Source organism: Oryzias latipes, chromosome 12 (genome assembly GCF_053564925.1).
Source record: "Oryzias latipes strain Hd-rR chromosome 12, Olatipes_Hd-rR_3.1".
Lineage (NCBI taxonomy): Eukaryota > Metazoa > Chordata > Actinopteri > Beloniformes > Adrianichthyidae > Oryzias > Oryzias latipes.
This window is the reverse complement of record NC_136248.1, coordinates 15,233,380-15,246,338: the sequence shown is the minus strand read 5'-3', so window position 1 is coordinate 15,246,338 and position 12,959 is coordinate 15,233,380. Positions and strand designations below refer to the sequence as shown.

Here is a 12,959-nt window from a genome sequence, read left to right as displayed (position 1 = left end):
ATTTATAAAATATTACAAATCTGATGCTTCAGTGACTGATCTGACATAAATCAACTGTTTTATGTCACATTACCCATTTGGAAATGATATGTATGAATCTTACAAGCCCAACAAGTTTTATGTCTCTTTTATCTAAAACTTATAATTTAAGCATAAGACAGTCAAACCACTTATAAGATCCTTAGTAAAATAGGACAATATGAAACTTGTATGTTTTGGTAACATATGAAGAAAGTGTATGATAGTGGTTCCACATACATTATTATATTAGTAGGCATGTGTAATGTAGCCTAGCCTGTGACTAGCTGGGATGGGCTCCAGCAAGACCCCCGTGACCCCGGTAAAGGGATGGAGCGGGTCAGAAGATGTATGGATGGATTTAAGGACCAACTATTCCTAATGACATTAGCAACATGATATTGTATCCAGACAGCAAATATTAAAAGGTGATATCAAGTTATATGTTGCTCTTTTGTAATATTTCTCAATGAATGTTACATCAAATTGTGGAAGTGATTTGTAGTTCTGATTTGCAGTTACAGACTGCAATGTTTAGCTTTAAAATATATACCATCAATTGTAGTTCTTGTTACTGAACCTGTTGTTTGTGCAGTTGAGCTACTAAACTGAAACATCACTTGTTTTTTCATTTTCTGTATGAATGATTTGATTGTTCTTTCTCTGGACACCCAGAAGTCAAAGGTACAGAAAAGAAAAGACCCTGCTAAAGAATTTCTTCAGATGTACTGTCATCCACAAACTAGTTCAAGGGATAGAAATCCAGAAAAGACAGTATCTGAATTAATGCTGGAGATCAAGGAGCTGAAAGAGGAGAACACTAAATTGAAGGAGATGGTTGTTCATATTATTCACTAAATTATTTGTCAAATCATTTTTCTAAAGCATTTTATCCTGCCATTACTGTACTATATTGTTTTTTACTTGGCACTGATGTAAAATAATTTTTGTGTTTATATTTTTGTTTCTGATGTACTGTGTGCAGATATACCAGAACTCATGAAAACCATGAAAAATGTAATTGATTCGGTTGTACCTACTAAGCGATCCAGGCTTAATACAAATTAAATTAAATTAAATTAAAAGGAGCTTAATACACCACCGATGCCCCCCCAGAGTTTTGGTTCCTCACCACCATCCCCCCCTGGAGCTACATAATCCAGTTCCGTGTCTGACATTGTGACTCCACCCCAGAAGGACTCGCAGTCTTCTAAGGTCATTTTTTTTAAAGAATAAATGAATATGGTACATACATTTTTGAATGAGTATGGTTAGTGTAATTTGCTGTCTAAACTATTTGGAGCTGAACAAATATACACTTTTCTAACCCTAAATTCACTTCTCTCCTTGTTTAAACAGGTGGAGATCTACCCTGGAACTGGAGAAATTTGCGTGGACGTACGGTTTAAATTCACATTCAGCCACTGGATTTGTGAGACATCTGGTCACACCAGTCTTCCCACCAGAGATACTGCTGGTGAGCAATCTTCGTGGGGGCAAACGAGGCGGAGGCGATGCTCGTCTACAATTGGACAAGCATAAATTGGACGCCATTTACAGTAAGTTTTCAGATTTTTATTTATTTGTGTGTGTGTGTGTGCACATTTTAGACCTCATTTACCATAATGACAGTCTACCACCTTTGGTTGTACAAGTGGTACCAAGAGAATCTGGCACTATTTTACATCAACATTATATAATGATTCTTCCTATTTCTATTGGTCTCTTTGACATTACAAAGCACACTAAGTTCTCATATGTGTGTGTAGGTGTGTTTGTGTGTGTGTTTATATGTAGGTGCAACTCTTGAGAGGTGGCCAGGGACACAGATCTCCAGCATCGGAACCACAATAAATGGCAAGATTACAGAACTCCGGGCGAAACGTAAAAATGTTGCTGTGTCATTAATTGTCATGATTAGGGTTTGGGTTGGTTCTTTAGGTTGTTTCCTGTTTTATTTTGAAGGCCCTTCCCTGTTTGTTTAGTTTAGTTTGACGTCCCTCGTCCCAATCTTTCCTGATCATTGGCGCCTGTGTCTTGTCAGCCCCGTAAGTATATATGTCTTGTCACTCCCTTCCTCTTGTGCTGATCCGTACTGTTTGTTCCCCCCTTCAAGTGGTTTTGCTTCTATTGTCAAGTCTAGTCAAGTCTGTCCTCAGTTTATGTTACTCTTTTGGTTTTTGGATTCTCTGTGGTACAGCGTCCTTTGTTAAATAAATAGATTTTGCTTCCTGTCCTGCATTTGCGTCCTCCACCAACCCTAAACGTTACATGATTGTTCCTTATTTAAATTTAGTCTTTAGTGTTATAGACATTGAAGAACTGTATTTATGTGAAGGGGAGGGAAATTGTAATAGTTGAAATTAGTTTAAGTGGTACTAAGGCAGTATGTGATGTGCCTGTTTGTAATTGCAATTTGTAATGCAATCTCAGTGTCCATATAATTTCAAATGAAGTCATGCCACTTCAATATGTGCTTCATATAATTTTAACAATTAACACTTGACATTGTACACATACATGCATAAAAAGTATGTTGTTTTATATAATGCTACAACAGTTATTTATAGTTTAACAAACAGTCTTGTAGAAAATTTGTAAGGAAAATATATTTTACTATGATGTTATATAGCATTAACAAACAAACAACTTGTATGTAATGATACATAAACATACATACAAAAGCTAAAAGCACTTCTGGGTTTCTACTTTCTACTACAGAAATAAATCTTGTTTAAGCCCAGGTGTGAGGAAAAGACTTGTTCAGAGCACTTTCCTCCCAATTTTGGATTATGGGGATATTCTGTATATGAATGCTACCTCGTCAACTCTCCGTAGTCTGGACACAGATTATCACAGTGCCCTGCGTTTTATCACAAACTCTGCATACAGAACCCACCATTGTGAACTGTACTCTCTGCTCTCTTGGTCTTCACTCAAAGTCAGGCGACAGAAACACTGGCTAATATTCACCTATAAGGCCATTCTCGGCAAACTACCTCAATATCTGTGCCGTCTTCTTTCTCCTGTTAACAATATATATAACTCTCGTTCCTCACTCAAATTGCTTCTTTATGTCCCTAGATTCATCAGTGAATTAGGAAAAACAGCCTTTTCCATTGCTGCTCCGCTTTCCTGGAATAATATTCAAAACTCTCTGCATTTAAGTGACCTTATTCCCTTGAATTGTTTTAAAGCAAAACTTTCTGAGCTCTTAAAAGAAACATGCACATGTCACCCTTGACCTATCTGTACCACTTATAATTGACCTATTAGTCATTGTCCTACTGTTCATTTCAATTTTTATTGCATTTGTATTTTGTAATGTATTTTTATTTAAGTTGTTTTAACCATTCTTTATTTTGTATTGATGCCCTTTGGCCCAGGTCTCCCTTGAAAAAGAGATGTAGTCTCAATGGAATTTCCTGGTAAAATAAAATAAATGAAATACATATTTATATATGTTTTTTATACTAGGTTAGTCATTTTAATTTGATGACATATAATAAAAGTAAAAACAACATACAAAGAAAGCACAATTTCCCCGTAAGGAATATACATTTTACTTGCAGAAAACTTACATTTAATGTTTTATTTTCATATACGAAAAGTATATGTCATGTATGAAAAGAGGCCACTTTCAGGAGTTTATCATATAAAGGACTTATAAGTCTTAGAAAATGCATATATGTAAGGGTTAATGGCCTACGAAGTGTGCGGTTTTTAATTTTTTACGCACGCCGTGGAAGCCTTCCGGGAAGTGCGTTAAAAAGTAATAACGCATACTTCGAAGGCCATTAACCTGCTTATACCATGGTCACTTACAAAAGCAATAGATATTAACCAAATTTTAGTCCTTAATTCTTGTTTTTTTCCGATTTGGATCGGTTTTCCCACAAAAAGCGGACTATGTGTTACGTGATGCGGCGCATATAGTCCGCGTCGCGCAGCACCACCGCTGCAGTCAAGATTCGGCGATATATATATGCTGATCGTCCCATTTATTACATTTATTACATTTTTTCAATGAGCTTTTCTGAATTTTACTGCCTTTTGTAATTGCTGTTATTTTTTATAAATATGCAATATAAGTCAAGATTCGTTCTTTTATTCATTCATGGACCTATAATACTAATTACAATTGTTTAAATGCGCCGTAGTAGGACTATTTCACAGGAAAAAGCACCTGGGCCGGCCCTGACCTCCTACATGAGTCCTCTGCTCACATTAACCACACTGACATCTACGCAGCTGCTGCCCCCTTCCATGCATCCCCTCTGCCTCCTCACTCCAACTGCTCTCCAGCTCTGCCCACTCCTCCTGCTACTGGAGTAGCCTGGTGGGAGGTCTAATTGCAACAGATTGTGCTGCTGTCCTGCAACATATGGTTCACAGCCCTGACAGAACCAATCAAAGACAGGAGATCAATGCAGGCTCGGGCTCACCAGCTGGGTTAAAAGGCACAAATACACTCCACTGCAGCAGTACCTCACGCTGAGGTCAAAATGGACCAGAGGGTAGTGGATCCTTTATTTAACACTGATAACAGTGCATGGAGAGTGTAAAATTGTGAAACGAGCACTGAGTTTTTGTAGAAGTTACATTTCTGGCTTTGATTTGATCATAAAAAAGCAAGTGTTTTTAAATGACGTGTTTTGTAATATTTAAAATAATAATATTTCAACAAATGTTGTAAAATACATTATCTTTGGCAGTAAATTGAAAAGTTGAAATTAGTTCTTTGCATCCCCTGGGGGGGCAGTGGGTGAGCTGTAGACACAGCCGTGTGCAGTTCAAGGTTTAACCTCCCCCAGTCCAACCCTTTAGTGCTGAATGTCAAGCAGGGGAGGGAAGGGGTCCCATTTTTACAGCCTTTGGTAAACATCAATCGTGGATTTGAGCTCACACCCTTCCAGGGTGGACACTCACCCACAGGGCCACTGAACTGGATAAGGATTTTCAGTTGTTTAAAGTGGCAAAAACCAACAAAGACACAACTTTCTTGAGTCAAGGATTTAAAATGACATAATAAGACTGACAATTGAACAAACACAAGTGTTAGAAACTGCACAACAGATTTTATCATTTAAAATCTCTGCTTGATGGCGTTTCAGCTTATGATCAGCTAAAAGTAACCGTAAAGCTTTGTTTTCTTTCTATATCACTAATGTTACTTTGAGGATTTTTACCCTAAAAACCAAGGTAAAATGTGAATATTTAGTATGTTTTAATTACATTTTTTCTACAAGTTTATGCTTTCTGTCCATTTCACTTTTATTTGTCTTGTAAACCGCCCTCTATGCTTTCAGAAGAAGAGCAACAAAATAAGTCAATAGGAAAAAAAACATCACCGACTTATTGTCGTTCTTGAGGTTGAACGAACGCAATCCTAATGCTGCAGTCTGTAGACGGGACAACTCTTGTAATTTATAGAGCGCATGTTAATAAACTCATACAACACCTCACAAAATAAAACAGACTCAAAGTGATAGAGATGCAGGAGAAGCCTGTGATAAAGGGTAGCGTGCACATGCAATCTTTTTGTATTATTAATGAACACATGAATAATGAATCAGCGAGTATCAGCAGCTCCGACACCCCAGCCCTGTGCAGTGTTTTCCTGATCTGTCTGAGAGTGACAGATATCTCTCTAATACGAGCTAATTTACTTTTGATTGGCAGATCTGATTAAATTCCATTTAGAGCTGCTGTCAGCGAGGCTTCATTTCGAACTCACAAATCTCCCTCGGCAGGTAATCAGGCGTTTTGAGAAACGCTTGATGAGAGAAATTTGGTGAAATCATTCAGGAGAACATTGCTCCGACCAGTTCATTACCAAGCGCAGCTTTGAGCAAAAACACAGCGAAATGAAACGTCTTTCAAGGCCGATCACAGCAGCGCCGACAGACCTGATGATAACACGGAACACAAAACCATTTTGAAGCCACATGAATCTAACAAAGGTTCCAAAAGACTTTATGTAAGGAGAAAACACTGCTAAACCTGCATTATAATGGCTCGCAGTACTCAGAGACTACAAGTATCATTTTGTTTTTGCAATGACGGAAATAAACTCAAAAGGTCCAAAAACTCCTAACAGTCATGAACAGTGTGTAGCACCAAAGAAACACACAAAGACACACGTGATGTTGTTGGTGCAAAAGCTTCTACAATCTATCCCCTCATTACTCCTCAAGCATCATTGAAAGGCTAGTGGGGAAAAATGTGGGTTTTAAAGTTTGTAGATTTTGGACGACGTTCAAAAAAGTGCAGTTGATCTATTGCTCGCAATATTTTTCTACAGGAGTATATGAATCCATGGCTTAAATTGAATTGAATAATGGCTAAATCCGAATTGCTTCACTACCACTCTGGCTGCTCCCTTCTCCAGTTGTTGGGGCATTTGAGCTGTAGTGGTTCCAAGTAGTGGCTTGAGGTTGGCCATCCCTCTGCTGGTGGGGTGATCTTTGTCACGCTTGTGGGAGGAGGACAAACTTATTCCTTCACGTGGGTGTGCTCTGAAGCACGGAAGTTTAGACTGAAATGTGTTATAAAACCGATGTTGTTATGTATTTACCAAGCACTGGAAGTCACAATTCGGATTCGGCCTTTATGTCGTACACTATGAACATATTAGAAATAGTTAGCAAAAATCTTCAGTTTCCTAGGAAATCCCAAAATTAACTTTTATCAATTCCTCCAAAATTCACACAGACCTGTTGGAGGTGACCCAAAAAAGAAAATGGTAGCTATGGAGATAAAGCCTTGGCCAAAACCGAATTACTTCCCTACCCCTCTGCCTCCTCCCTATTGCTCCAACTGTAGGGGCATTTAAAGCTGTAGTGATGTCCCAAAGTGTTCTTTGAAGGAGGAGCCATAGCGACTTAAGGCTTGCTATTCCTTCACCAATAGTTTGATCCGCGTAGTGCTGTGGAGCGAACGAGAAATGCATTATTGCGCTTGTTGCTTTCATTTATTTTCTGCATTCATTCTCAGTGGAAAAAGCCACAGCAAAACATGACTCTAATATTCGGATGTCAGGAGTCAAATGATTTTAGTGCCATTGGCAGATTTCGTTACCATGACTACAGGTATCTCATATTTGTTAATATAACAAATTTTTTTTTGTCAATAATGACAGGAACAGCATTACATTAATGGATGGTATGATAAAATAATCAGCTTCCACAAACAGAAATTACACTTTTTTCCATAGTCTCTATTGATACGAGATGATATCTGTTGATAAAAAAAAGCCCATTTTCTGAGAACCCATATTACAGCTTTAAATAATTCAGTTTCAGAAAGCCCCCAAGAGCATAAAGTTAGCATTCCATCAATGACGGCTGACTGCAAAAGTTTTGAATATTATAAAAGTGGGAACACTGCTGTATTTAAAAAGAAGAAACAGACTTGTGGACATCCCTGTGCTGTAATAGGATCTGACTGTTCTGTTATTGGAGATGCTAACGAAGTCACTGGGAGGCCCGTCTCCCTGTTACCAGGTTGGAGTTCAATCTAATTCCACCACATTTCTTGCGTGCTCCAAAATCAGCACAGACAGAGCTCCAGTTGTCCCGTGACAGTCCGGGACAGCAGATCTTTCGGTTCGCCAGAGTATCAGACGTGACATATCCTGCTGATGCTCAATTGGATTGTGAACTGAGGAGGCCGGCTACCTTTCGCTCTCCATTGTGCTCCCTGCGCCGTTCAAAAGCAGTTTATGCTGCACAGTCCTGCCGGGGGAAGCTGTTACCTTTTGCAGAGAGCTGTTGCTATGGAGGACGAGGTGCTTGGTCTGTTCAGGTGGGTGGTGTGTGTCAAAGTGGCACGCACATGAATGCAAGGTCTCCCAACAGAACACAGCATTTCAACATCACAGCTATTCACCTAAATTGTTGGGATTTGTTATGACTAAACAGTGTTTCTAAAAGCAATTAAAGATGACATGGGAGCAAATTCATTACAAGAGCAAGCTAAATGTTTTTATACATTTATCTAATATGAATAAATAAAGGCTGGAACGGCTGACAAGGACACAAGAATTTTTTTTTATCAAGCTTTAAACTCAGGAGTGTGATAATTGACATTGGGCTTTATGTGATGATTCCTTACATTTCACTGTACAATGGACAATGACATTAAAAGCCCGTCTATCTATCTATCTATCTATCTATCTATCTATCTATCTATCTATCTATCTATCTATCTATCTATCTATCTATCTATCTATCTATCTATCTATCTATCTATCTATCTATCTATCTATCTATCTATCTATCTATCTATCTATCTATCCATCTATCCATCCATCCATCCATCCATCCATCCATCCATCCATCCATCCATCCATCCATCCATCCATCCATCCATCCATGATCATGTTGAGTTCTACAACAACTTGACTCTTTTTTCACCTGGTGATCTGAACGTCCACGCCTCGTCGTCGTCAAAGTGTGTATCTCCCGCTGTGAACCTCTCTCCGGGGAAGAAGGCGTGTGCCACCGTTCCTCCCGGACCGTCAAAGGGGTATCCGTCGTTGTGGTCGGCTTTGGTGAAGTCGATCTGAATGTCCGCGTCGTTTCCGGCCACCTCGTGGAAGTTCAGAGGGGCGATGTCGCTCCAGACTTTCAGGGCGTAGTACATGAGCGCTCGGACGGTGTCTCTGCCCAACAGAGCCGAGTCTTTGGGGAAGGTCCTCACTCTGAAACAAGATTGTAAAATGTTTGCAATTTGTTTACTAACAAGACAAAGTGAGAAATGAGAATCATGACAAAAGACACCAACATCAGTCAAGGTGACACCTATGGCATAACACCTCTTTCGGTAATAAATTATTTTCAGTTTGAACAACTCATGAAGTCTTCTTGAACTAAGACCTAACGGTAAACCCCCCAAAAATACACCCAACACATTAACTTACAGTTTTTCTCAGTCGCTTTAGTACAATTCTCAGATCAGAATGAAATTCCCAAAACTATTTGTTCAATCTTCACATCATGATGTCACTTGTGCACATCATATAAGCAGTTTCTCACTTCTTTGAACAAGTTGCAATTGCTTTGGTACATCCATGCAAATGATTATGTACAATTCTCTGCTCTTTGCTACATTATCAATTGTTTATGTCATGTTGATCAAAATGTATTATATAGTTCACTGTGCAATAGTCTTACTCCTCAAAACACCTAGTCTTTAGTTCATCGTATAGGTCATTAACTGCAAAATGGTTAACCAAGTTGTCATAATGTGACAAAAATATTTTGCTGCATTGCAAGAGAGGATATTCGCTGTGATGTGGATGAGAATTTGTGGCCTAACATACAGGAACGACAAGAGGTGTAGGAAGACCTCACCAATTCCTACTGCACTGCCTGTACAGAATATTGTCCTATCTTTTTTTCCCCTTTGTGTTACTGTTTGCAGTGGTTTTTTTCTATGTTGGTAGGACATGGTCTGTCAACAAATTACAATATGAACAATAAAAGTGTAAATGTGAATCTTGTCCAGTCTCTTGCAATCAAACAAAAAAGGTGTAACTTATATTTTACAACAATTGTCATCAAAACTTTAGCCATAGTTTCCATCAGAACCTCCCTCTAAAGTACACAGTTATATTGACAACATGACTAAGTAATTTGACTGTCTTGTTCGTAGACAATGACACAAGGACTTGACATTCTGATGGCACTGACATGTTCAATGACATAAAGACTTACCGGTAGTTTTGAGAGATGAACTAAAGATTTTGAGCTACAGGCTTTTGCAAGAAATCTATAGTGTTTTGCTGTTTGTACAAATTGTTTTGAGAAATGCACGCACGTATTTGCAAACTTCAATTCTGATCTGAGAATTGTACTAAAGCGACTGAGAAAAACTGTAATAGAAAAAACAATTCCAGGCTTCATTTGTTGGGGCAGTAATGCATCAGAAGTTGTTTAGTTTGCTGATAAGTTGGGGGAAAATCCATTGATTGTGACGAGAACTGAACCAAGTGAGAGTGACGTCGCCCATAGAATTCTATATTTCCCAATAGAAGTCTATGGGATTTTGGTTTCTTCAAACCATCAGGTAATTCCTGTTTGGAATTCAAGGGGAAAGGGTCACTTAGTCCAGTTCTCATGTACAGTCAATGGAAAAAAGCAAAAAGAAAAAAATGCAAGTGAAAGTTTTTTTAAACAACTTTTTACTTGTTGTAAATCTAAAGAAAATAGTATTGTCAAATGTCAAACAAGAAGGATTTAGTTATAAGATAGATAGATAGATAGATGACTTTATTAATCCCACAATGGGGAAATTTCATTTTCTGTGGCAGCAACACGACATTCAGAAATAATCTATATAATATAACATCAATAAAGGACATCACAAATTACATTTATATTAGATAATAAAAAATGAATAAATTAGATAATTATCAAAAATGAGATTCTTATTAAATAAAGAAATAAATATTAAATATTAAATAAATACAGCTGCAAAAGTGTAAAAAACATGCGGTCTGCAAAACATGTAAACTATAAAAAAACATTACAATTTTTTTCAAAATACAGAAATAACTAATGAAGTTCACACCAAAAACAAAAACAAACAACTGTTCAGGAACAAAAAACAATTTAAAATTGAAAAACAACAACTACAACAAAAGTAAATGAATCAATGACTAAACAGAAAAACACCCCTGGGACCGTGGAGTGTCACTTTGACACGGTGTTGTACAGTCTGATGGCTGTGGGGAGGAATGACCTGCGGTAGCGCTCCTTCTTACACTGAGGGTGCAACAGTCAAGTCATAACAAGTCATGATGAGAGTGAGCTAGAAGAAAATAGAATGTATTGAGATAAAGTGATTAAAAACAAAGTTATCAAGTTAGATTTGAACCAAACTCTACCCGTTTGTTTGTCTGCAAACACAAAAAATATGAAAAAATCGACATAGTGTAAAAACAAGCATTAAAATTGGGGAAAAAGTTTTTCATTTCTCACTATTCTGCAAATTCTTCTTGGTTCGTTGTTTAAAAAAAATCCAGAAAAGGTCCTGATAAAGTAAAAATGTACTATTTACAGAAATTTTAGACTCACCGTGTTCTGATTTTTCTGCAACTATTTAAAAACAACAGACTAAAATTATTCTTCTCCTCTGAAATGATAGTGGTGCTTTTTTGGGCAAATTAATCTGTAATGTGTATCTGTGCCACCTTAGACAATTACACTTTAGCAGTCCTGGGTGAGTTTGATTAAATCTACGGTGGATGTTTAGTCATGAACCTACCCTTCTAAAGGCCGTGTCACACAGCCACTGCGTACATTTTGTGCATTTTCCATGTAGGAAAGTTTGGTATTTTATAAGTGTTTTTCCTTTGTCGATGCACGCAGATGTCCGTGGAGGATTTTCTTTTTTTTTTCTGTTGAGGATTTTAGTCGACAGGTCTATACGTGAATCCAGTTTTAAGCCATTTTAAATATTTGGTTGGTTGAGAGCCACGCAATTTACACATATTTTTCATAGTTTATATTCTATTATTTTGTAATAGTGTGTAATTTTTGCGAAATGCATATGCAAATTTGTGGCTTTCCAAGACCGTTTCACGTATGTCTGACAGACCTTTCACGCTTATACTACCAATGTCTAACTTTTACATCACGTTTCACGTTCAAATTACGTAATTGACGCACAACGTATAGATAGATAGATAGATAGATAGATAGATAGATAGATAGATAGATAGATAGATAGATAGATAGATAGATAGATAGATAGATAGATAGATAGATAGATAGATAGATAGATAGATAGATAGATAGATAGATAGATAGATAGATAGATAGATAGATAGATAGATAGATAGATAGATAGATAGATAGATAGATAGATATAAACTTTATTAATCTCCCAAAGGAGAAATTCAGGTGTCCGGTAGCAAAACACACAACCACACACAACAAACAACAGTAAAAAGACAGTTCACAAAATATTATCAGTTCATATCAGGCAGGTTCATTAAACAGCCTGATAGCTGTAGGGACAAATGAGTTCTTAAAGCGCTCTGTCCTGCAGCGCAGTGAAAGGAGTCTATTACTCCGTGTGCTCCTCTGACCTGACATCGTGTTGTGCAAAGGATGTCTGGGATTGTCCAGGATGCTCTGAGTCAAAGCCCTCATTCTCTTCTGCAGCACAGATCCCAGAGAGTCCACCCCCCTCCCGATCACAGATGCACATCTCTTAATCAGTTTGTCCAATCGAGTGCAATCCCTCGTGGTCATACTGCCACCCCAGCAGACAACCCCATGGAAGACAGCATTCGCCACAACCGACTGATAAAAGAGGAGCAACATGTCAGTACATACATCAAAGGACCTCAGCTTTCTCAGAAAGAACAGTCTACTCTGCCCTTTCTTATACAGAGCATGAGCCTGCTCCGACCAGTCCAGTTTGTGGTCAAGGTGCACACCCAAGTATTTGTAGGAGTCAACCACCTCGATTCCCCCTCCATCAATGATCACTGGCTGGTAGGAGGACTTCCTACTAAAGTCAATAATCATCTCCTTGGTCTTTGATATGTTCAGCACAAGACCATTGTCCCTGCTCCAGGAGGTGAATCTGGTAATGAGCTCCCTGTACTCACTCTCATCCCCTCCCTTTACACACGCCACAATAGCAGTGTCGTCCGAATACTTCTGGACATGACAAGCTGCAGATGCATAATTAAAGTCAGCAGTGTAGAGTGTGAAGAGAAAAGGCGATAGTACAGTTCCCTGTGGTGCTCCGGTGTTGCTCCTCAATGTCCCAGATACACAGTCTCCTAGTCGGACAAACTGTGACCTAAGAGTCAGATAGTTGTGGATCCAGCGAACAAAACCTGGATCAACTCCCATCCTCTCAAGCTTCCTCTTCAGCAGCTGAGGCTGGACTGTATCAAAGGCACTTGTGAAATCGAAAAA

At 38.3% G+C, this 12,959-nt stretch overlaps 1 protein-coding gene across 2 annotated transcripts in view; it reads right to left on the bottom strand.

Moving 5' to 3' along the window:
- The window catches only part of mmp17a (matrix metallopeptidase 17a), a 122,394-nt gene that overhangs the window by 43,693 nt on the left and 65,742 nt on the right, over positions 1-12,959 (bottom strand). For both annotated transcript variants that reach the window (XM_023960393.2, XM_078955747.1), the window contains exon 4: positions 8,436-8,722. In XM_023960393.2, the coding sequence (XP_023816161.1) occupies positions 8,436-8,722 (287 nt within the window). The remainder of the gene's footprint in view (positions 1-8,435; positions 8,723-12,959) is intronic.